This window comes from Dreissena polymorpha, chromosome 4, assembly GCF_020536995.1.
Source record: "Dreissena polymorpha isolate Duluth1 chromosome 4, UMN_Dpol_1.0, whole genome shotgun sequence".
Classification (NCBI taxonomy): domain Eukaryota; kingdom Metazoa; phylum Mollusca; class Bivalvia; order Myida; family Dreissenidae; genus Dreissena; species Dreissena polymorpha.
In genome coordinates, this window is record NC_068358.1 from 54,679,117 (window position 1) to 54,706,832 (window position 27,716).

Sequence of the window (27,716 nt, forward strand, 5' to 3'; positions counted from 1 at the left end):
CCATTTTTTTAAAAACATCTAATAAATTACCACACCCCACATTATACCCCCCTCTCACCCCCCACCCCCCTACCCCCACCCCCCATTTTTTTAAATCTAATAAATTACCCCACCCCACATTATACCCCACTCTCACCCCCCTACCCCCCACCCCCCAATTTTTTTAAACATCAAATAAATTACCCCACCCGACATTATACCCCCCTCTCACTCCACCCTACCCCCCTACCCCCACCAAAAAAATAGTTTTTTTTAAACATCTAATAAATTACCACAACCCCAAATTATACCCCCCTCTCACCCCCCCCACCCCCTACCCCAACCCCCCCCCTAAAAAAAACATATATTTTTTTAAACATCTAATAAATTACCCCACCCCACATTATACCCCCTCTCACTACCCCCCTACCCCCCTTACCCCTCCTACCCCCCACCCCCCCAAAAAAAAAATATTTTTTTTTAAACATCTAATAAATTACCACACACCCCACATTATACCCCCCTTTCACTCCCCCCTACCCCCCTTCCCCCCCCCCACCTCCACCCCCCAAAAAATAAAATATTTTTATGAACATCTTATAAATTACCATCCCCACATTATACCCCCCTCTCACCCCCACCCCCCCTACCCCCACCCCCCCCCCAAAATTTTTATTTTATTTTTTTTAAACATCTAATAAATTACAACACCCCACATTATACCCCCACCCTCCTACCCCCCCCACCCCCCCAATTTTTTTTAAACATCTAATAAATTACCCCACCCCACATAATACCCCCCTCTCACCCCCCTACCCCCCCTACTCCCCCCATTTTTTTTTATCCTTTTTTATTTTTGAAAGATCGTCTTATAAATTATTGAATATGAACAATTTCCCTATGATGGCTTACGTTATACTGTCAAGCACTCGAATTGTCGAGGGCGCTGTCCTCTGACAGCTCTTGTTAGGTCACAAGGTCAAAGGTCAAGGTCACAGTGACTCGAAATAGTAAAATGGTTTCCGGATGATAACTCAAGAATGCTTACGCCTAGGATCATGAAACTTCATAGGTACATTGATCATGACTGGCAGATGACCCCTATTGAATTTCAGGTCACTAGGACAAAGGTCAAGGTCACAGTGACTCGAAATAGTACAATGGTTTCCGGATGATATCTTACATTAAGTCAAAGGTCAAGGTCACAGTGACAAAAAACGTATTCACACAATGGCTGCCACTACAACTGACAGCCCATATGGGGGCATGCATGTTTTACAAACAGCCCTTGTTTTAAATAGAGTTACGCACACATGGATTACCATCCCATTATTTCGAATAAACCACGACTGTGGACGCATATATCCGAAATCCGTTCTTCTCTAGCTGTATTTGTAATATTCGTACAATGTATATGCTGACAGAAGATGTTTTTACTGTGTTTTAAACGAACATTCATAAGGCATTATTTAAATTGAGATAGTTATTTGGGTTTTGTGTGTAGAGAATATTATTTATATTTGCGATAAACAATTGTCTTTGATGATCATTATTTATTAACCGCGTCAGTCTATTCACGAACACTTGTTTGGTCAAGTATTTACAAAGGTGTATACCCAGCTCAACTAAGGCAGTAAGCCTCCTGAAATCATCCATGTTTCAATCGATTCAAATATTAAAGCAATACGTGTAACTTAAAAACTTGAAGACAGTTAAGGTGTATGTTTCAATTAAATATAAATTCGATGGGCAATCTCAAGTACATTCATGTTAGTTTATGTTTATGCAGTCAAAGGTTTGCATCCGAAAATCGCTTTGGTTATTAAAAATGTCAAGTATAATGTTTTAAGTGTCAGCAGATTAAGAACGTTATGAAGTATATATAATATACATAATATGCAGAGGCGCAGTTTGATGCCGATGTCATCCATTGATTACGTCGTGGATATGGGCTTGTTGCGTATTATACTTAGGTGAGGCATTGTAAACCAGTAGAGGAGAGTGAATGAAACAAGTATTTTATTGTCCGTTACGGTTGGTGCACAAATAATAATTTTACACATTCACAATCTGTACACAAGTTCACTGAGTTCTTTAATAAGGTCATTGATAAAGGTCAGATACAGGATCGGCGATGTTTTACTGTGCTATCTGGTTCCCTGCTTGATTTTGTACGAGTATGAACTAAGGCCTTTAAATCTTACACAGCTTACGATGTTTCTGTATAATTCCGCTTTGCTAAGGAATGTGGAGGCGTGTACGCCGATCTCAATAAGCTTATACGCCGTTATAGAGAACCCCAGTTGATCTAAGAACCCACCTGCTGCTCAGACATGGTTTTAATAATATTTTTCAATTTTGATAGATTTTTCGGTTTCATTGTAATCCCCACGCTTTTAAAAGCGTGGGGATATTGTTTTGATATCCGCGCTATGTCCGTTTGTCCTGGCCACTATCGCCTCCTACACTATTAGCACTTGAACCTTGAAACTTACACACATGGTAGTTATGAGCATATGTGCGACGGTGTACTATTGGGAATTTTTATTTGACCCCTGGGTCAAAAGTTATGGGGGTAAATGGGGTAAAATGAGGACAGTTTTACTCATTTTACTAACAACATGCGATGTACATGATAATAACTTTTGACCCAGGGGTCAGATCAAAACTTCAAATAGTGCACCGTCGCACATATGCTAATAGCTACCATGTGTGTAAGTTTCAAGGTTATTGTGCCAATAGTGTAGGAGGAGATAGTGGCCGACCACGCCCACCCACAATTTTGTTTCAACATAACTTCTTCATTTATTCACCAATTGACTTCAAATTAATACTGAACATCTCTTATGACAACACGGTCTATCTCAACCATCCCTGTCTACATTACCCACCACAGGGCCATTGATAAAGGTAAAGGCAGCTTGGTTCCCGTCCTCTTTCAAATTTATCGAGAGGTCCACGGGTACTACTTCCCGGTACTCCAAAATTTTTGTTCGTACCCACAATTTTTCGTACCCTTTTTTTTTCCGTACCCATTTTATTTTCGTACCCAATTTTTTTCGCACCCCAATTTCCCCGTACACCCAATTTTCTTTTCGTATCCAAAATTTTTCTTACCTAATTTTTTATTGGCCCAATTATTTTTTTGTACCCAAATTTTTTTCGTATTAAATTTTTTTTCATACCAATTTTTTTTTTTGTACCCAAATTATTTTCGTGCCCAATTTTTTTTCGTACCTACATTTTTTCATACCCAGCTTTTTTTTTCGTACCCAATTTTTTTCGTACCCCAATTTTTTTTCCTACCCAAATATTTTCTGTTGTAGCAAATTATTTTCGTACCCAACTTTTTTTGCAATCCAATTTTTTTGTACCCAATTTTTTGTACTCAATTTTTTTGCCCACATACACAATTGTGGTGATGTAGAGACACTTAAATTGATGCTTTTATATCCATCCACTTCAAAAGCATCGTCACACCAGTACTGTCAGTACTTTGATTCTTATTTTTCATCGATTATGTGGTTATCTCCGCCGTTTGTCCGTCCGTCCGTTCGTCCTAACCACTATCTCCTCCTACACTATTAGCACTAGAACCTTGAAACTTAAACACACGGTATCTATGAGCATATGGGCGAAAGTGCACTTTTTGGAATGAATTTTGATCTGATCCCTGGGACAAAAGTTATGGGGGTTGGGATGGGGCCGTGTCAGAGATTTTCACTCATTCTTTTAGGTTATTTTACATTAAGTTCTTCATTTCTACACCGATTTACTTCAAATTGATACTGAACATCTCTTATGACAATACGATCAACTTCAACTATGCTGCTTAACTATGCATGACCCCATTACCAACCCTGGGACGCCCCGCCCACATAGACCACGCCCTGCCAAAATTTTGCTTCAACATAACTTCTTCATTTATTCACCAATTGACTTCAAATTAATACTGAACATCTCTTATGACAACACGTTCTATCTCGGCCATCCATGCCTACATTAACCAACCCAGGGCCCCGCCCACATAGGCCACATCCACTCAAAATTGCCTTTTACTATAACTTCTTCATTTCTACACCGATTCACTTTTAATTGATACTGAACTTCATTTATGACAATACGGTCAATCTCAACTATACATGGCCATATTACCAACCCTGGGGCGCTTCTCCAACATAGACCACGCCCATCAAAAATTTTGTTTTAACTTAACTTCTTCATTTATTCACCAATTTACTTCAAATTAATACTGAACATCTCTTATGGCAACACGGTCTATCTCAACCATCCATGTCCACATTACCCACCCCGAGGCCCCAACAACATAGGCCTTGACCACCCAAAATTGATTTTTAATATAACATCTATGCGGCGTGGGGATACGCGTCGGCCTCTGCCGCGCCACTTCAAGAAACTTCATATATTTTGTCTGATGTGCATGTTTGAGGTTAATTATTTTTATAAACATGATAATGCTAGAAGATTTCGTCAGAAGTTTTAAATGTTTGTATTTTAACCGCAGTTGATGCTTACATTTTATTTAAGCGTATAATCTATGAAAGCACACTTATTTTTATTTTTAACGTTGTTTTGCTTAATACGCATAATTAGCCTGAGATGTTGTGATTTGCATTGTTGATTCAATAATACCCAAAATTGTATTGTACTTATTCAAATATAAGTTTATGTGATATAACCATTTGGCTTATAGTAACACATACCCATCCGTGTGGTCAGAACTTCTTTCAACCTATTTAAATTTGGCTTTTATAATTCATTTTGGACCCAGTTTCAAACTAGGCCTAGATAATGCAACGATCTGTGGGATATTCAACCATTTCCAGTTTCCATTCGTATTATTCTTTTAATGGTCCTAAAACAGTATGCACTACCATTACTGTTTTAATACATATTCCTTTACAGATTAACTTGAGATAAAACAGTTGCGACTGAAAAGAGCTAAACTACATAAACAACATACGGACAGACACTTTCCAACCAGGTCAGTAGTAAAGTTGAGAGATTCAGGTTAAGAAAAACCAACTCTAAGGCCCCAAAGTGTGTTTTTGAGTTCATTACTACAAATTGTGTATGATGGAAACAAGAGTCATTTCCAACTGACACCATTTTCAAAATGTATTTATACATGCATACGCCTTCTGAAATGTTTGTCGCCTCTGTAATTGTTTTCTTACTGTCATATTGGGTCTTAAATAATACGGAAAATCTGCCGACGGCGGTCTCTTCACAAGCTAAAAGAAAATTAATATATCCAATGTTAATTTTGTCCACTATATCCATCATATCATGTTTCTAATACATCATTAAATTGCTTATACATATTTCGTATGAGTGTGTATTTGCCAGCAAATTGTTTCTTTTATGATAACAGAAATTTCAAGTAAAGGCATGTTTATAAAATGCATAAAAACGTGTTTGCTGTTTTACTCCAAACGCGTCATGTTATCACATATATAAAATAAATAATACACGCGTACCAGCACATTATTATAATTTTAATGTTGTTCAGTTTGACATTAATTGAAAACTCTTTGCAGCAAAAGTAAAACTTCATTAATCAGCAAAGCAACACGCGATTGACAGTGAGTCATTTCACAAACTGAAACGTTGGTAACACTGCTCTAGCGTGAGCTGCAGCAATGGTGATATTGCTCTTTGCGTGAGCTGCAGGTATAACATGATATTTCTCCGTCTCATTTCTTCATGGTCAAAAATAGTTTTAGGATAATTTTTACATGCAAGACACGATTTAAATGATATATTACATTTAGTCTACTAGTTACATAGCTTTAACATATATTGCTAAAAATACATTAAAAATACTTGACATATTAAAGCAAATATACCACTGAAAAAAAAACTTATTTAAAATATTATATATATGTTTGCAACTTGAAAATAATCTGCTTGCTAGAATACCAAAATCTCAATCCATATGTATGTTAATCATTTACCTTTCTTGACACGTTTATATAATAACAATTGATTATTTGTCTTGCAACACAACAAGGGTATCATATTACACTACAAAGGCTTACTAAATGTTCGTGCAACAATTTGTTATAGTTATATGCCAAAAGAGGAACCGAAACGAAGCCTGCATTTCATAACGCTGACTGGTCTGGACTGGACTGAGACAGCAATAAAGATCCGGGAGCTGGAACAGCAGCAATCTCGAAAAAAGGATGCTTTAAGAATCTGTGATATATGCGTACAAATGAAACTGTCCTATAATACATGGTAATATGGTAACATTTTCTTTGCCTTTGGTCAATATGAATGCCCTCAGAGAAAAACAGATCCTGTAACAATTGTTAGTACCAATGACTAACCTATTATGCATCCGCATTTTCCTGCACCTCTCAAGAGGCAGTCCACGGCTCATATATGTACTTTGCTTAGAACTTATTTAGATTTAGGACATTCTTCCTACATGGAAAGCAATACATAACTTGCATAACTTGTTGGTATATTTAAGGTCTATAGTAAGTGTAAAGCCTCTTTTAAACACGTTCAGAGATTGTTTTTTTAAGTGCAGTTGTTTGGATACTAAAAGAATGTGACATAAGGTGATTGGTGTTGCTCTCCGTCAAAACTATATACAAATTGTTTGCATGCTAAGCAAAATTAGTGTTCAAGATGGTTTAGACATGGGCATGACGTGATCATTAAATCATTTTGCAGATATCATTATTTTATATTTTCCACAAAATTTAATATCATTCTGCTTATATACAGTAAATGAAAATTTAAAAGATGGCAACATATTATTTTTAATTATTTAGTAAAATTTTAAATTAAATGTTATTTTAAAATTAATTACTGGATGACAAATCGCGGCCAACTATCAATCCAGAGGTACGGGTTTGAAATAACCCTACAATGGATGTGTTGCCTAGAAGATAAAAAGTGAAGGTTTACCCAAGAAACAGACTGTAAAAAAGACTGACAATTAAAAAAAGCGTCTCTCTCCTGATCAGGTTTCTGGACCGTCACTATTCCAAAAAAATAAGACTTTTTTGAGATCGAGTGAAAAAAACATAGATTTAACAAGTGTGCACAATTTAACAACACATGAAAAACATTTACGAATAAGATCGCTAGCATCCAATAAATCTATATATTTAACTAAATGAAGTTTCCCTGCTTGTCAGTTTTATTTCCGAACGCAACAGTATTGAACACCCGGACATACTGATAGAAGAAGGCAATGGCCGACGACAACAGCATGTTGCCGGAATTCAAGCTCCAATCTGCATCTTTATGTTAACAAAACTAGTATTTTACTTTGTATTTTTTTTAAAGAATATTTTGAATCGATTTTAAAGGAGGCGCCCCTAGATGAATCGAAGAGAATATTTTTGTCTGATTTTTGTTCTAACAAATTGATATGTAACACATATACAGGTATGTTACTACTAAAGCTGTATCTAAATCTTTTTATTTTTTCAGTTAACAATTCATAATGTGTTCATAATCAGGAACAGCCTCAAACTAAATGCAAATATATTAAACCCAACGGGGATTCTCATATCAAATGTCATAAAAGTAGGAGGTTTACTTCCAATAAGAAATGCGGATATGAATAAGAGAGCGCGTCTGACCGAAATTGATGCTTGATATTAATTTTGGTCAAATTAAGATCATTATTAATTGTAATCCTGTATGGATATTAAAGTTATAAAGGGCGTAAAGACCAGATGACAGACATACTAACGGACAGACATCAAGAAGAAAAGTAACAATTTCGATGCATTTGTTTCATCTCCGTGCACATTCAATTCCATTTTATTTAGAATTCAGAAATCAAGTTTAGTGTCAATGTTCTACTTTTAAGGGTTTATAAACTATCCCAATTTGCTTGAAGTCCATGTGGAAAAAATAAACATGTGTTAAGGAACGGGTAGACCTCAGGGTCTCTATGAGAACCGAATTTTACAAAATGGTCAATTTCTCAATACCTAGCCAATATTCCTAGAACACATGCTGCCCCTCCTTCCAGCTTATCTAGTGCTCGCCTCGGGTGAGGCAACACGCGACCGAATCTCGAACAAGGTCGTGGATCCAGCCCTCGTCCTTTAGCTGCGTCATCAATGCATCAATCATTGGATACCCGGTACGACCCTCGTTTAAAAAAAACTTCGGATGGTATTTTTAGGTTATAAATCAATACATATCCCGAGAAATTTATCCTTTTTTTCGAAATATTTGAAACAACAGTTTTTAAAAATAACGTTTATCTGAACGTTCAAATCAGCGAAAAAGAATTGAAAGGAATGAAAATTATTTAAATGGGGAAAAACAATAGTTCACCACAGGATAACAATTGAATTTGACATCCAATAAGATTTATGGTGCATTGTCGGTGGCTCAGTGCAATTCTTATTGAAGAGTTTTACATTGTACAATTAAAAATACTCATCGTTTTCCATGCGATCAGAAACTTCTTATTGGTATCTCAGTCTTCCTGGGTGCGGATTGGGGTGCCAACCATGCACACACACACAGCTACACACACACGCACGCGCCCGGACACACACACACGCACGCACGCACGCACGCACGCACGCACACACGCACACGCACACACACACACACACACTCACGCACTCTCTCACACACACACACACACACACACACACACACACACACACACACACACACACACACACACACACACACACACACACACACACACACACACACACACACACACACACACACACACACACACACACACACACACACACACACACACACACACACACACACCACACACACACACACACACACACACACACACACACACACACACACACACACACACACACACACACACACACACACACACACACACACACACACACACACACACACACACACACACACACACACACACACACACACACACACACACACACACACACACACACACACACACACACACACACACACACACACACACACACACACACACACACACACACACACACACACACACCACACACACACACACACAAACACGCACGCACGCACGCACACAAACACACACACACGCACGCACGCACACACACACACACACACGCACGTACACACACACACAGAGGTAAAGTCGATGTTGTACAACAAGACATGAGTGTCGTCACATATGCAACATGCTTACAGTATGTATTTCAAATGGCCAATAAACCCCACTGAAATTCACAAACAAACCTTGCTAGAATACAAAATCATAGAGTGCAAGCTAAAGTTGTAATATAAAGTATATTAAATAAAGTATATTAAACATTGCCATGATGATATTTTATTGACTTCTGTAGGGCGAACTCAGGTATTATTGATATCTTTTAGCAACAGCTGTTGTACCATATACGCTCCAATGTAACACATCTGCTGAACTTGTAATTATAAAATATCACACATTCATGTATATGACTTCAAAGAATTGGATTGGTCGATAAAATGTATTTCTGTTTGCAACTCCCTACCTCGTCATTTTCTTGATAAATAAATCAGTTTAGAAATATTGTTTGTCTGACGTGAATTGGTAGCCATGGATATATCGGAGGACTACCCTGATATTGGTAATTATAAATACTGCCACTCTTTTAATTGCTTTTTAATCCGTACAGTGCTGAATGATAAACAAAAGTAATACTATAAGTTTACTAACAATGATGTAAAATTATTCAAACATGCGCATTCAAAATGAAAATTTAATTATATAATGTTTTTTATGATAACCTGCAGACTGAAAACGGACTGAACATAGGATATTGTATATCAAAATGCCCTTTAATAAATAGATTGCATGCTTTTAATCATGAATATATGCGAGCCATATAATATTTTGATTTGTATTGTGTATAAAGCCCTTTTTTAAAACAAAACGCAAATCATTGATCATGATGACAGTAAATGAAACCATTATACCACAAACTGACACATTTTAATTACAGAATATATATTGAGGATTGTTCAACGGTATGCATCGGTAAACAAAGAAAAATAATGTTATTACCAAATGTAAAGCAATTCAGTTATGTTGACATTATTATTTATCTAAACAAATATCATTCTTTGTTTAAATGATCCCCAAAATTGTATATACTGGAATATTTAGCTCTTTATCCGTAGAAGATTACACATTTATTATAGTAATGAATGTTTAATTTCAAGTGCACACCTATATACATTTTACCTGTCATTTGTATTGGGAGCAATCACACAATTTAGATCCTAAAACAAACTAATATTTATTTGCAATCAATATAATCAAGATGGCAGAGTATATTGGTTGTATGTTGAATATTCTACCACGTTTGTCTTAGATCGAAATGACAAACAGTATTGATCAATTCTCCATTCAAATATAGTAGTTTGACAATGTTTCTGGGTAAATTAAAATTACATCACTTTCACATAAGTTATAGTCCTTGAGTTATAAATAATTTACTTTCACACATTTGCAATCGTTGTGTTAAACATCGACAAGGTATCTCAATTCTGATGAATTATAGCTGAATATATATTGGTATACGAAATTGTTGAAGCTTGTGATGTAAAATGCTATAAACAAAAAATATACTTTGCAGCCATCCTTCAGGTTTTTGTTGTTCACGTGACGGGCTAGTAATCATACTAACCATAATCGCACATAACGGGGATTATTACAATGACAACCGCATTATTTTTAACATATGTTTTTTTATCGTTTTACATATTGTTGGAGATAATTAAAGGGACATATTATTGAATTGCATATATATATAAATATAAATAAATATAAATAAATAAATAAATAAATAAATAAATAAATAAATAAATATATATATATATATATATATATATATATATATATATATATATATATATATATATATATATATATATATATATATAACAAAGTCTCTATTAGCCTTGTTGTATTTAAACAAAAACGCTGTATTATTTTTTGCCAAAGCTTTCGACCTCACGGTCTTCATCAGCGGCCATTTTTTATTTTCAGATGTTTTATTATGAACGGAAATGACGTCGTGCATTTCCGGCGTCAACGTTGTTTACGCGCCCTTTTATTAACGTTTATTCTTGCACGTTGATGCCATATGGTCGGTATGTCCTTAGTTTTGACTTCCACAATTGCTCCATGGTTTTGCGGTACTCGTCCGACCCGCTGAGTTTTTCGAGTCCCATTATTTGGAAATCATCCATGGAATGTCCGTCGGTGTAGAAATGTTCAGCTACCGGGTCACTGTGCTGTGTGCGAATACGCGACAGATTCAATAGATGTCGCTGGTACAGAGTTCCGCCGGTCTCTCCCACATACACGAACCTGCGACAGCGACGACAGTTGACCGCGTACACAACATTGGATGATTTGCAATCAACATTGTTTCTGACGCTGTACTTCCTGCCGCTGGTATCTGTGAAACATTCCGCCTTCATCATATACGGGCAAATGGCGCATCTCTGCGCCTCACAGGGCCCGCTCATATTTGGTTTTCGGAAGAACATCCTATTGTGTTTTTTGTGCACTAGGATGTCTTGCAGGTTGCAATCCCGTCTGAAGGCTACTAATGGGGCTCAGAGAACACTTCCTTCATTCTATCAGACGTGTGCAGCGTGTGTAGGTGTCTACGGGTGATACGGCCGATGTTGGGCAGTGCGCGCGAAAACGTTATCACCAGCGGAATCCTTGTATTATGCTCCGAGTTTGTCTTTTCGCGCAAAAGGTCCACTCTCTTTTTATTGTCGACCTTTATCAATTCGGTCTCTACAAACGCCCCGTCATATCCACGGTTCACGAGCTGTGTTTTCACCGCCTGTCTGTGCTTCCGGTAGGCAACCTCCTCTGAACAGATTCTTTTCGCACGCACACCCAGACCATACGGTATTGCTTTTTTGTAGACTCCGGGTGCGAAGAATCCCTGTGTAGGTACAGGTGTTTATCGGTAGGCTTAGTATATAGGTCGGTTTGAAGGCGCCCGTTCCGTATTGATGTCACCGTGTCCAGGAACTCTAGTTTTTCTGAAGAATAGCGGAGCTCGAGTTTAATGCGAGGGTTGATTCCATTTCCTTGTGTGTGGAAAGTTTAAAGTGCCTCGATACCATGCGTCCATAAGCCCCACACATCATCCACAAACCGGAAGTATGCGAGTGGTTGCTTTTCTGACCGCCGGAACAGTTCCTCTTCCCAAGCACTCATGTAGGTTGATGCATAGTTCAGCCCGAGGCGTGAGCCAATAGCCGTCCCTTCTGTCTGTATAAAGTGTTCGTCGTTGAATGAGAAGGTGTTGTTTTCCAAAACAGTGTCCTTCATCACGATGACGTCCTCTGTAGGAATTTCCGGGTCCGTTCGCCTGTTTAAAGCGTCTATAGCAGCAGCACGGGCCTTATCTCTTGGGACACTTGGATACAGGGCCTTCACATCTAAACAGAATATAAGCGTACCTTCCGGAAGAGGTTGTTTTAATTTTTGTATTTTGTTTAAGAAGTCCATAGTGTCTCTTACAAACGACGGAAGTGACGTCACATGGCTTCGCAACTGGTCCTCAACAATTTCCGCCATTTTCTCTGTCGGGTGGCTTCTACCATTCACAATGGTGCGTAACGGCATTCCTGGCTTATGTAACTTCGGGTTCCCTTGAAGCTTACCGGAAGTGCCATCGTTCCCTGTCATGTATTGTCGGAGATCACTGTCTATGGAACCTCTTTTGTACAGGTTGTCTACCACCTTTTTTACCTTGTTTTGCACTGATTTTGTTTTGTCGTCGGTAACTTCCGCATATGTGTCGCTATCGGAAATTTCACCTTTTAATTTTTGTATGTAATCTGTGCTATCCATTACGACTATACCAGAACCTTTATCAGCAGGCCGAATGACAATTTCATCGTCGTTAAGAAGTTCTTTTAGAGCGTATTCTTCAGATTTACTCATATTGAGCTTAAACCTTCTTTTGAGACCCTTGATGATGTCATCCTTTACAGCCTTGATATACGCATCCAACCATTTATCGCGGCCTGCTTTTGGAGTCCATGTTGACGGCGTCTTCTTCCTGTACGGTTTCTCTTGATTAGGATGTCCGGCTCTCTCTTCAGAGTAGAAATATTCTCTGAGACGCATGCAACGTTCCCATGCAGTGAGGTCCGTCAACAATTTGCCTTTGTCAACGACTCTTCTTGTTGGAACAAATTTCAATCCCTTAGATAGAACTCTTATTTGTGAGGCAGTAAGTTGCTTCTTAGACAGGTTAGTCACTACATCCGGTTGAACCGACGGTCCCTCAGTGACGATAACACAATTTTTAGACGTTGAACCATTTGCTGTATAGCAGCGTTGCACTTCCGGCTTGTCTAACAACACATGCATGTTTTGTGTAGGCATGGAAAGTCTTTCTGAACCAATAGATCCCACTTCCGGTTCCTCTGCGCCGACATGGACGCTTTCTGCATTAAACCTTTTCCGGTGTGGTAAGACTGCACTTCCGGTTTGTCAGTAGCGACATTCTTATCTTCAAGTATTAAACTGTTTTTAGAATGTGTGTTGTCTTTTTTAAGGACGCTCAATTTCTTTTTCGTTGTTCTTAAAAGTTCAATTTGTGTTTCAAGTGAAAATTGTTCCAGTTCTCTCTGTAGCTTTTCGAATTTATGTTTAGTAATTGAGGAAGACATCTTATTTGAATATTCTTTTCTCAAGTTGATAACCTCACGCAAAACCCGGTCACAAACAGCAATACCCTCCGACATTAAGTGGAGTGATGTTCTATGCAGGACTTTAGCAACGCGACCATTTTCCTCTTCATTTGTGTGGAGATCCATCTTCCACTTCAATGTAAATCCGTTTCGAACTATCTCACCATTGACGCATTCTTTCAAAAAATGTCTATGACTCTCATACCGGCATATCTTCTCAGTCAGTTTCTTCAGTCGCGCAAAAGCAACGTTATCCGTTATTTGAGTTGTCATCATGAAAATGTTATGTAACAAAGTCTCTATTAGCCTTGTTGTATTTAAACAAAAACGCTGTATTATTTTTCGCCGAAGCTTTCGACCTCACGGTCTTCATCAGCGGCCATTTTTTATTTTCAGATGTTTTATTATGAACGGAAATGGCGTCGTGCATTTCTGGCGTAAACGTTGTTTACGCGCCCTTTTATTAACGTTTATTCTTGCACGTTGATGCCATATGGTCGGTATGTCCTTAGTTTTGACTTCCACAATTGCTCCATGGTTTTGCGGTACTCGTCCGACCCGCTGAGTTTTTCGAGTCCCATTATTTGGAAATCATCCATGGAATGTCCGTCGGTGTAGAAATGTTCAGCTACCGGGTCACTGTGCTGTGTGCGAATACGCGACAGATTCAATAGATGTCGCTGGTACAGAGTTCCGCCGGTCTCTCCCACATACACGAACCTGCGACAGCGACGACAGTTGACCGCGTACACAACATTGGATGATTTGCAATCAACATTGTTTCTGACGCTGTACTTCCTGCCGCTGGGATCTGTGAAACATTCCGCCTTCATCATATACGGGCAAATGGCGCATCTCTGCGCCTCACAGGGCCCGCTCATATTGGGTTTTCGGAAGAACATCCTATTGTGTTTTTTGTGCACTAGGATGTCTTGCAGGTTGCAATCCCGTCTGAAGGCTACTAATGGGGGCTCAGAGAACACTTCCTTCATTCTATCAGACGTATTCGCACACAGCACAGTGACCCGGTAGCTGAACATTTCTACGCCGACGGACATTCCATGAATGATTTCCAAATAATGGGACTCGAAAAACTCAGCGGGTCGGACGAGTACCGCAAAACCATGGAGCAATTGTGGAAGTCAAAACTAAGGACATACCGACCATATGGCATCAACGTGCAAGAATAAACGTTAATAAAAGGGCGCGTAAACAACGTTGACGCCGGAAATGCACGACGTCATTTCCGTTCATAATAAAACATCTGAAAATAAAAAATGGCCGCTGATGAAGACCGTGAGGTCGAAAGCTTCGGCAAAAAATAATACAGCGTTTTTGTTTATATATATATATATATATATATATATATATATATATATATATATATATATATATATATATATTTTGTCCAATAGGCAATCGAATTGTGTGCAAACAACGACCTGATCGTAACCTTTTTGAACGAATTTTATTAAACAAACGACTCAATCAAAATTGTGTTTCTACGTCAGATCGTGAAATCAGGGAATGATCGAGCACATTATTTTAGAAAATGCACATGACTGACCATACAATTATTGGTAGCTTTACAAATTCCTCCAAGGCACATATGAGCGTCACGAGTTAACCAAATTTGTCCAACAACTATTGAATCAACAAGTTTTTGCAAGGCATCCAGATGTTTAAAAACCGTAGAAATCAGGTAACAGTACACTTGTTAAACGAGAAACACACACGCATTGCCTCTTAATAAGTCATTTCGTTCTAATGGAGTACCTGTTTCTTTATAACTGTCTTTTTTTCCGACATAATTAATTTTATTGAAAACATGGATATTCACAAAAAACCTACTGCTATGTTTAAATATTGCAGAACATAGACGCAAACTTGCGAAAAGGGGGTTATTTTCGACTAACAGCACGCCGGTTATTACATGTTAAAAACAGATAAACTAAAGGTACGGTAATGGGTGTCTCAACAATTAGTGTTTATCTCCTTAAAATACATGTGTATATGCTTTCAATATAATGGCAAATGGATTGAAATTAATATATTTTGACCATAAAAGCGATCGTTCTTATCATTGATTTGTGAACATATATAAGCAAGATACAGCCACGATCATAGTCATATTAAAAAAAATACACAATCAAACAACAACCAAAATCAACAACACAATAAATACAGAAAATGGCCTTTTATGTAAAGACTACAATGAATGTCTGTTGTACAATAATAAAAAATATAATAAAACAATTCAATGTCTTCTTGCATCGAATGATATATTGATTTCCACTGGAACGTTTTGTTGCTATGTTTACGGAACGGATCGATTAGAATATTAGACATTAATGAATACGACTGTTCAAATGAAGAGATCAGCAGGTTAATATCAATTCTTTTAGATTGTAACGATTTAAGTAGCGCATTTTGAGCGATGAAAACGTTCCATAAAATAAGATTAATTGGATCACATAATTAGGTTAACTGAAGGGATCGTCGTTAGTATAAAAACATATTCAGTATGTAAAACCGCAATTAATGCAGAACCTTATTTAATACTTACAACAAAAATCGATGCCATCAGGGCACTCCGAGTTCCGTTACAGGTAAGTTGACACTTAATCCAATCCCATGGGGTCGAATTATGAAACGGCCAATTGTCAAGGCTTTTCTCTCTATTTTCTTTTATATAAATTTAGAAAATTTACGTTCCATATAAAGATATAATATGTCAATAGATAGAATAAATGAATAACTAATAATGAAATTTAAAAAAATCCATTCGCAATAATGAAAGCAATCTCTGAAAAAGAGCTTCGTAATCTCAAAAGACAGTCAAAATATAACAATCATGAAAAACCCGCACATCTACCTCATAAGTAACCTACTTGTACCACTCATACATAATTTCATGTTGATCCGACAGGTAGAAATACCCCAAACGCATTTTAGCATAAAATATGATAAGCCATCTGTCTTTCTGTACTTGTATTTCGTTGGCAAAGCGAGCTGAAATCGTTAAAGAGACTATCAACCACGAATGACGAAAAAAAAAGTTCTAAAATACCGTATTTTTTTTACAATTATTAGTTTATATTGATTACAATTTCACGACTGGTATATTACATTACTTGAAAAAAGTTCATATTTTCAGTATCTTTGGTAAAAAATTTCGGGATGTGAAATCAAAAGTACATCGCGAAAATAGGTGACATAACGATATACACACTATAAATAGCACACGTAGATGATTAATTTATATATAAAATATATACAATTCACTACGCATGCACGAGTTGCATTCCTGGGGTTACCACGTGACGATGACGATCAATCTACTCGCGTTATTTATAGTTAACTGGTAGTTACCTGGAAGACATACCAAGTAAAACTTATTACCGAATATACTGAACATATAAAAACTTAACAACTTTTTTCATGTAATGTAATAAACCAGTCGCGATATTTTAATCAATATGAACTAAAAATTGTAAAAAATACGGTATTTTACAACTTTTATTTTCTCCGTTGTCGTGGTTGACAGTCCCTTTAAAACAACGCGAAAACAACTTCTTTAGATTTGTTTGAATGCAATAGACATTAGTAATGTGTAAAACGTGTAACGTTGCTATAACCACGAGCGGGTGTGAAGTGACATGCGAAAGGCAGGTTCCCGTTCGAAAAATCAAGTTTTCGTTAAAAGAAAACACCGTATAATAACCTACATTATGATAGTAATCACCTGTTTTACGCAAAAGTAAGGCTTTTAATAAAATTAAACAGCTTCATAATGATTTTTTACAATGAAAACCCTGGTACCTAATTCCCAGATGGTGCAATATGAAATGGCCAACTTGAAAGGAATGTTCGTACCTTTTTCTTGGCACCAGATTGTACAAGCCTAATATCAATTTAATGATGAAAATGAATAATAATAAAAATGCGATAAAAAAGATATCCTCGGAAAACAGTTGCGGCAATTATATTTTTGCAAATGCTCAGCCCTTCAATAAACGTAAATGATTAAGTGGAAGGTAACCTAAAGCGCACTGCGCATGTGCAGCGTTCTGCACAAGCAGTTTCGCTGTTGTTGCATTTGCTGCCTGTAAAAATGTATACATCCCGGGTAAAAACGATGTTTTAATTTGAACAGGCAATTGACGACCTCAAAGGTTTTTGACAGAATAATGCTTAGTTTTTCTTGTATAAATGTTCAGATAAAAATGTCAATTTTATTGTTAACAATCAATTTGCATGATCTTTATTAAAATTATGCGAAGTTCTTAGAGACTTATGTATTGTGAATGACCAACGAATGACATGAATGAAATGAATAAAGGATTAATGAAACACCAAAAAAATATGATCAAACCAATATTTAGAAGGACTCACTAAACTATAAAGTCGTAAAAAATAATCCCTCACTTGGTCCGAGGTTACGACATCTGTGTGACCCGGGTACATTCCACGTTTCCGCATGTGAGTTTGATTGGTGGTCAACATATCTGACCAGTGGAGTGTTCTGGTAATTCGGTCCCCAACTCACAAAAAGACCACACCAACATTCAATATAATTTAGTTAAACCAAAATAGCTAGAAATTGCAGTAATAATTCATAATTCGTTGAAACTTTCTTGAGTCTAGTAAGATAGGTTAATAAGTTTAATCAGTTTTTTTATAGATATTTTTGTTTTGTTTCCTGAATGTATTAAACACTAGAGTTTCTATAGCAACGAAGAATTGTATTTTATTTTTGCTTTTTTTCCAGAAATCCTTAGTTCACATATGACATACCCTGTAATGCAAACAAACAACTGCGATGATAAACCGTTAACAAATTTTTTAAAAAGTTTCCGTTTTGATAAAGTAAACGAAACAAACTTGTCTGTGCCTTGCATTATATTATAAGGTATGCAGGCAATATACCGCGCGCTGACATAGGAAACATGCAAGATGCAATGTTTATAGTCCGCAGAAGGTGCACAGCATTTTGATTCGGAAAGTACAGTGTGGAACGGTTGTATCTGCTCAATATTTTCCATTTTGATTCACGTTCAACATTCGATTAGAATTGCTGCAAAAACGGCATGCTACACCCTTTTAATTTTCAATTTGGCACATGCAACACTTAAATAGCTAAATAGTTGATTGCCATATTGTTGTAATGCCATTGTGCGCATATACAGTATGCACTTGTATTATGATTTTGATGTATAGAAGAATGTCGCTTGACCCGGATTATTTGTATGGAAGCGAAAGACCGCCAATATTATTTATCACCAGAAATGTTGCACGTTTTGAGTATTCAGCTGATATGTTCCATGTTGCAATTATAGATTATACAAACATGTCAAATAATACCCGTTCGAATAAAAAATGTTTGATATTTTATGTTTCAATTTTCAACAATGTTAATTTTTAAGGGCGAGACATCTCAAATATTCATCGTATGCATTGTCCAATTAAAACTGTTCAATGATTAAAAAATTAAATGTTCAAAATGTAAAATATACATTTACTTTTATTTTTAAATCGCATACAGAACGCACAAACCTTTGTCACAACTCTAACGCTTATTTACAATGGTGAATGCTAAAGTATACAAATTTGCAACAGTAACTTTAACGAACTTCCGATTACCACTGTGAGCATGTGAACAAGTTAGATTAGTCATCGCGCATCTTTACATCTTGCAATTTTACAAGTTGACATAAACACAGGTGGAAAGTCTGCATGAAATTTACGAGCGGTGGGAGCGACAAAACTATTTTTCGTCTAAGCCAGGAACCAATGCTTCGCTTACGGGCCGGGAACCATTGTAAATGTAAACAATGATTCTTCTGCTGCACAAGTCACTTTAACACTATCAATATGCCATAAAACAACATATTTCGTCATTGTCAAGCTATAGCTTTGAGTGTATGAAGATGCTTTTTTTAATGACATCCATCTCTCGGTCACTAATGGTGAAATTAAAGCATTGTTTTGCTTATTTCTTTTATGACAGAATCAGTGGCTATGTTTGACAATGGTCGTCTGAAAAATAACGCGAAACTGTCACTATCTGTCTTGAATTGCCGGTAATTTTACTGAGTTAGGTTATCACATTTCAATTATTTTGATAGCACGGTCACCATTTATACAAATGAAAATACACGGCGGTAACGTAACCTAGTATAAACTGACATATGTATATATACAGTCAATATTAACCAACTTTCATTTAATTGGCTGCTGATATATTTCTGGTGCAAATTTTGTGTGAATGCTATTTTTAACACCTGATAAAAAATCTAAGCGTAGTTTTTCACTATGTTATTTATATCTGATAAAGATCTGGCATATAGCTATGCATTTTCATTTGAACATCTAATGAAGATCTGGTTGATAGCTATGAAGTCTTATTTGAACATCCGATGAAGAACAAGCGTATAGATATGCATTATGTTGTTCGCATATGATAAAACATCTAGTGCATATTTTTACACAATGAGTTGAACATCCGATAAAGACTCTCTGCATAGGTATGCATTTAAAATTGCACAATTAATAAGAACTTGTGCATATCGATGCAGTCATAGTTGTACATCTGAAAAAGATTAATAGAATTGCCTTTCATTCTGATGTGGACAGCTGATGAAGGTCTGGTGCATATCTTTGAATCATGGTTTAAAAATTTTAATGAAGGCGGATGATAAACGTATGGTACATACCTATGAATTAGGAGTTAAAAATCCGACATCCGATGAAGAAATAGTACAAAGCTATTTATTACAATTGCACATCTACGCATATATGCGTTTATAATCATACATATTATAAAGAGCAAGAACAAAGCTATTTAATCTGATGTAAACAGCTGATGAAGAGTTGATGCCTATCTATCAACAATGGTTGTAACATCTTATGAAGACCCTAGCGCACATTATGCATTCTCTTAATTAAAAATCTGATGATGATCAAGAGCATGGCTATGCATTCTCATTCGAGCATCTGATGAAGATTCGTTGCATATTCATGTATGTGAATTCTTTTTTCAACATCTAATGAAGATCGCGACATAGCTATGTATTCTAGTTTAAATCTGTGATGAAGATTTAGTGCATAAGTATGAATTAAAGTTGAACAACTGATGATATCTTGAGTACAGCTATCTGAATAAACGTCGTTTAATAAAGATTTAACAACTCACAGATAGCTATAGATACTTTCCTGTGTAATGACTATCCTAATTGCCACATCCTAAAATACGAGGTCGCATTCAAACACGTAATTAATGAAATTTAACGTTAGCTGTTAATTTGTTTAGTAATATATGTACACATATTTATATTCATCATATATTGTTTTGTTAAAATATGTACTTTTTTTAATATAGCGATGAACTGTAATTCCACTTACAGTGTCTTTCAAAATGCACACTGTCAATAAGTTGCACTCAATGTGACAAAGACGTTCACATATTTAAATGAAGTTTTTGTTTGGAACAACGAATCATACATGTTTTTGCAAGAGCGACAATGGTGCTCATAGCATAGGTGTAGGGCCGCTTTCGTCTATAGTTGAGCAACGTAAGTTCTTTACATAACAAGTAAGCCTCAAGGTAGCAATTCTCGAACGATTTTCTTTACAAAATTTATAATATCATATCAGGGTAAATATTTATCCTTCTTATGCTACTATCAGTGAAACAATTAATTTATAACATGACTTAACCATCTGATAACTAAAGTTACTTCTGTTATTATACAAACAATGTATTTTGAACCGGTTTGAAAATTATTGTCAAACATTTCATTCATTGCAGCCAACAAATAGTCATATAAATATATATATATATATATATATATATATATATATATATATATATATATATATATATTTATTTATTTATTTAAACCATAAATGATGAACAACATTACTTCGGGCGACAAGTTCGTCTTTAAACAGATATTCTCATAATGTCCGCCAAACAATGTGTTATTTGGGTTCATACATCATATTGTGTGATAAGCGACAAATTAAGTATAAAGTAAAACATTAACATGTGAGTTTTGTTTTTAACTAAAACTGCTATCTAATTTTCAACATTTTAAATGAAGGTAGGATACTTTGCACTGTTTGTCTATTGTAAACAATGTTACAGCAAACTTAAACATTGGTATTTTACCCATTATTCAATATAAAAAAAAAACATTGTTGTTTGTAAACTTATCAGATTCTTATACCAACCATGTTAAGGCCATAGATCACAAATTATGTTATTTGTCATCCTTATTACAAAGTGACAGGCAGTGGAAAACAGATTGCAATTCCGCAAAGTTAGAAAAATTACATCAACAACATTGTTTTAATCTTGCAATTACCAATTATTATTTGATTAAGAATAATTTAACCGAAAAACAAATACGAAATTTCAAAGAAGCATGCACATACGGTTGAACCTCAAATGTTTTTACCATCATTGCATTTAACTCTTAAAAATACCAGTTTTTGAAATGCACTTTAAATGGTTGATATATAGTAGAAGCACACTGTGAGGCTAAATACACATGTTAATTGGAGAAAGTTGACTTATTTTAAATATTGACAGATGTTTGCTTCATGAGCTGTAACTGTGTGACCCGCTAAGAATTTTCACGGAGAGTAAAGATATAGAACGAATATTAATACGATATACCCGGTAAACGCTAATCACTTGTATTGCCGAAATGGGTGGAAAGTGAGAGGCATTGAAACAAGTAATAAAAGTTATAAATGGTATACAACGGCGAAAAATACCTGTCTCGGCATGGACGTCGCCATCTTGTTAGTCACGTGATTATTCCATCTGAACGAATGTAACGGCAAAATAATCTGTCATAACACCGGTTCATAATTTACTGGACGACACTCGACACATATTTTGCGCAAATATTTTCTCGATTTAATGTCGTGTGCGTTGTTTGAAATATCACTTGTCTTTTTAAGTGTCGTGAGTCGCGTGCTTTTGGTTAAGTTGACAGTTGAAAATTCACTTTTTTATGCGATATAATGTCGCTTGTCATTTTAAATTGCACACGACATTACCCGCATCATTTTACAACGACAAGCGACAACTAAAGACGAAACTAAAATTTCGTTACAAGTTGCCCTCGCAGACAAAAGCGCGACCATGCGAAGACCAAATTTTCACTTTGTTCATGTAGTCTTAATTGTTGCGTGTCGTTTAAGCCAATTACCATACACAAAACACTTCATCTTGGATGACCTACAATTAACCATTCAACATAGCAAGTTCACCGTTCCGTTTGGCTGTGCGCATTTTGAGTTGTCTTAATAACGTGTTAACCGCATGCAAAACGCATATGCATAGACAAGTGCGTGTATTACTGTTTAAATAAGTCTACTGAGTCAACATCCCATGCTGTTTTAATTGTAAAATCAAATCAAATAACATCAAACTAGTTATAGAAAATTATGGCGCATTTTATTATAAGATTTAAATTTCGCATGAACATCTCCATTTGCCCAAGCCTCTAAGTGTACTAGGCATATAACATTCTAATTATATTCTTATTGGGTTTATTATGGCGAATATTATAGTTCTGAAACACCGTGCCATTAATGTCAAACGTTTTTAACTAGACATTTAAAGACCTCTTTAATCTGTATACCAGTATATTGTTTGTAACATTTTGGAGTAGTCTTCCTTATTTAAATGTCGGGTAGCTCATATTATTTATGCATTTAAGGTTACTCTGCATTCTGGATCTGCTTGTTTATATAAACACGAAGTACAGCGTTCCCGCGGCTGTAACTACTCTAGCATCTGATTTAACTTCGTATTGGTAAAAACATTTTAATTGCAATTTGTCATACGAAGTAGAAAAGTGTATATATAAGGTGAGCATCTGTCCGAAAAAGCATTAGTGCGATAAGGAGATATGTAAACTTAGAGCTTGTCCTAGGTTTAAAAGGGCGAAACAAGCAATGACAAGTGGTACCTAGCTGATGACATTAGTGGAAAGCAGTTTATCTGTATTTTACAACATAAAACCTCCGCTCAGTGTTTATTTTGAGTTAAATTTATTTTTTCATTTCATTCAACGGATTTGTTTAAAACAAACGCAAGTATGCCTTTTATCACTCCAATTATTTTAATATTTATTATAATTTATTTATTCATTCATGAATATAGAAATATGCGTACAAAGCATTTAAATAATAACACACATTACTTATGCAATGTTTCAAATAATATACGCGCGTTGTTCTATTCATCATGCTATCCAAATTATATAGACTTAAAAATGAATTAAACCGTTGCAGGTCATAAACACAATAAGCATATTGCAGGGAAAACATTTATTTTTCTTTTTTTTTGTTAAAAAGACTACATCTCTTTTCCATTCAAGTCATTGAGGCCTTATTATTATACAGAGATTGCCATATGAATATCGTAATACAAGAATCGTTAAAACACGAAAGAAAGTCATAGTTCACTATGTCTAACGCGATTTCTGCCTAAAACACAGTCAAACCGTTGCCAATCACCGTGGTCTGAAGGTGGTTCAATCGTGATAGATCACGGTGACAGCGGGTGAGCACCGCGGACGTTATTGGGAAATCGATCTCGCGGTGGTCCACCGCGATCGCGGTGGTTCGCGGTGATTACAGGCAAATGTATCGTTTCTGCGTGAAGTTTTACATGTACTTGTTTATTTAAAGACTTGTTTTTGTTAACATTCCAACCATGCTTTCTCGCGTGTGTACATATGGCTTGCCAATAATTGCATTTACACATGTTAGATGAACATGGAATTTGATGTCAGACTACTTTAGTGATTTCCTGTTTCTATTGTTACATGTATTGATTCGAATATACATTCGAGACTTCCGCAGTTAGTATTCAAATCAGTGATATTTAAATGAAAACAAATCAGTTATTGGCGAGTGACTATGTATAAACCTGTATTATTCGGTAACAAGTTCATTTCGTCACAAAATCTAAAGAAAAACGTAATCGAAGGAACATTGTGATAAATATTGATTCAATATTACAATATTAACGTTAAATAACTTCGTTCACGTTTATTAAAATATGTATCGAAATTAGTTTATGATATTTGCGAGTGACAATTTGTATACATATTCTTTGTTATTACGATACAAATTAAAAAATATTATGATTGTGATAAATCATGTACATTTTTCGTTTTACTTATTGTATTACATTACTATAAATCAGCTCATTATGCAATAGTATACATGTACACTGTACATGTGATATGTCGGCGCTGCGATAGATGCTATTCATTGAGCTATTTAAATGTACATGGTCGTAGAATTAATTAAAAAATGCATTGGAAAACGTAGCACATTTTGGTGATATATAATTGATTGCATATACGTGTCAAAGATAAACACGATGGTTAAAATAAACTTTTTATACACAATTTACAGACGAATACCTTTTAATTATTGCACTATTTTTTTTAATTTCTATTTTTAATGCAATTAACATTAAATACATACATGCACACATCAGCAAAAGATCTGTCGGTTTGTATTTAGTTTCTGTGAGTGTTTGATCAGAGTTTCCCTATTAACCTACTATCAAAATATATTGCCGTCTTAGCGAGTAGATGAGGGTGTGAATATTTGTTGTGATTTTAATAGAAACAAACGTGAGAACTGAGAAAAAGGTGTGCAAATACCATCTTTATAGGTCTGTTATGTGTAAGTGGATGTGAACACCAAATTTTCCATCTTTTATTAGATATTGTAAAATGATGTAGACGTCCAATTTTCCATCAATTTTTTAAAGTTAACAATCATTTTATTCGTATTTTAATACGGGGCATGTACAATACAAATATATAAATGCATTAAAAACTCATATCTGTAATATTATGTATTTAAATGAATGTTTATGACATATTTAATAAAAATCTTGTCATTGTTTTTATTACATCCTTATTTCCAGAAAAAGATGTTATTTGTCGTACCGGAAATAAAAAAAATGAACAGTCTTAATAAAAGAGCAGTTTTTGATATGCACTTTAAATGGTTGATATATAGTAGAAGCACACTGTGAGGCTAAATACACATGAAATAAACCGTACCGGAAATAAAAAGTTAAACAGTCTTAATAAAAGAGCGATGTGATATTACTCGTTCAATTTAATGTATTATCAACATTTCGTATCGGGACTATTTATATTATATATACTTGTACATTTTATTAAACAGTGATTTAAATGTAAATCAATCGAAGCAAAGATTTGTATGTTTTACTTAATGGTATGCCTATTGATATTGTGATAAATATCAATTTACATATTATAAGTGAATAAATAGCGAGATGACCATCAGGTTAACATGCCTTCGAATACGTTGTTTACATATGTATCGAAATGAACATGTTATTAACAATGCACATGTATACAAATAGTCACTCGCCAACACGACACACGATCTTTTCGCATCATTGTGCCAGGGGTGGCGGAATCTCAAAAAACTATACACGGACAACAGTTTAGGAAATTTAACTTTTCCGTTGCTGAACTACACTTGTCCGTTAAACTTAATGTTTATATAAATTATAGACGCATTTATTGTTATACCTACACATGTACCATTCTAATCAGATAAAATAGTGGCCAGTTTCTTAGAAAACTGATGATGGCAACGGTGTAATCCTCGTGGAAATTGTGCATTTCATGCGTAATATTGTCAAAACATTTTTTCATCACGTTAAGCGTTTTAACAAAGACTCGTTAAATTAATTACACACAACTGTAAACGTTTTGTTTTATTCTCAAATGAGCATAAGTAAATGTGTAATCCGACAAACACTTCTGAATTTTAATGACAGCCATTTCCATATGCAACGTAACTATCCGGCAATGCTCGAATTTGTATGAAATAACATGAGAAAAAATGATGCTAGAATTTAGCCAACATTTGGTATGGGAAGGTATAAAACCCGGAAATGTCCGAAAAACCCGGAATTCTTTTGAATAAAACAGGGAAAAGGTAAAAATGGGTATAAATGCATTATTATTCGTTCGATATGAATTATAATGGTACCGTTGGAAAGAAGAGCCTCCAAAGCTTCTAACGATGTAAACATGTATGGCAGGGTCGGGGTCGGTCTGTAAATCGCGGTCAAAGTCAGTCTACTTTTAGTGTTTTTTTTCGCACAAAAAAAAATGCCTAATGGAAACCCCGGAAAGGTAAAGGTGGTTTAGAGGAAACAGTTTTATTAATTCGATATTAATTATAATGGTACCTTTGTAAAGAGGATCCTGATAAGTGCCTACGAATGATTTTGATTTATATATTATATGGAGGGTAAATAGTATATATGATGGCTTTTGTTGTCGTGAGAGCAATAAGGAAAAGACAGCGGGTGGTTTGACTATTTTACCTCATGATCTTTTTTTCTGGAGCTAACTTATTATTTTATTAAAAACATGCGACGTTGTTTTTGTTTCATTTCATTGTGCCTTAGAAAGTTACAGTTATGTTGCTCTGGTGAACATACAATTATTGAGTAGTTGAATAGTTTAATCAAATTTAGCGTATTCTCTTTTATTGTAGTTTGATTGAAATTGTCATGCAATTAGGTTAATTAGTGTTTTGCTTTTGAAGGTTTTTTTTGGCAAAGTGTAATGTTTCGGCGCCCTTAAACCGGGTCTAAACCTCAGGCAATGCATTGCTTTGCATTGGCCATGTTAATGCGGTGACCCCAGTGTGTGTCGTGTTTTTTGTCTTGTGTCTAATTAACTTGCAATTGGCCACATGCCTAAAATGACCGGCCTTGTTTTGACGATACAATAATTTCCTGCAGATGCAACTTGATATTAACGTTATTAATAATTGATATTGGACTCGAATCTGTTAGTTCATCCATAATACACAATTATGAAACAGCGTACATTCATCAGCATAATTCGCTAAACGGAATATGAAGCGATGTATCTTATTAGAATTTTCAAAACCCTATTGTGTGTGTTTCCAAAATAATCGTA

The 27,716-nt window shown here is 35.6% G+C and overlaps 3 protein-coding genes across 5 annotated transcripts in view; 2 read left to right on the plus strand and 1 right to left on the minus strand.

Moving 5' to 3' along the window:
- Window positions 1–12,094: 12,094 nt before the first annotated feature.
- LOC127878435 (uncharacterized) lies at window positions 12,095–13,372 on the minus strand. Its single transcript, XM_052424958.1, has one exon. The coding sequence runs from the start codon at window positions 13,370–13,372 to the stop codon at window positions 12,095–12,097; it is 1,278 nt and encodes a 425-aa protein (XP_052280918.1).
- A 10,124-nt stretch (window positions 13,373–23,496) lies between these two features.
- The window catches only part of LOC127877406 (methyltransferase-like protein 27), a 90,279-nt gene continuing 86,059 nt past the window's right edge, over window positions 23,497–27,716 (plus strand). The window contains exon 1 of one of the 2 annotated variants that reach the window (XM_052423239.1): window positions 23,497–23,583. The gene's annotated coding sequence lies outside the window, so the exon portion shown is untranslated. The remainder of the gene's footprint in view (window positions 23,584–27,716) is intronic. The other variant, XM_052423240.1, reaches the window with a different exon arrangement.
- Window positions 23,605–27,716, plus strand: part of LOC127877407 (methyltransferase-like protein 27) — a 46,936-nt gene continuing 42,824 nt past the window's right edge. The window contains exon 1 of one of the 2 annotated variants that reach the window (XM_052423251.1): window positions 23,605–23,811. The gene's annotated coding sequence lies outside the window, so the exon portion shown is untranslated. The remainder of the gene's footprint in view (window positions 23,812–27,716) is intronic. The other variant, XM_052423244.1, reaches the window with a different exon arrangement.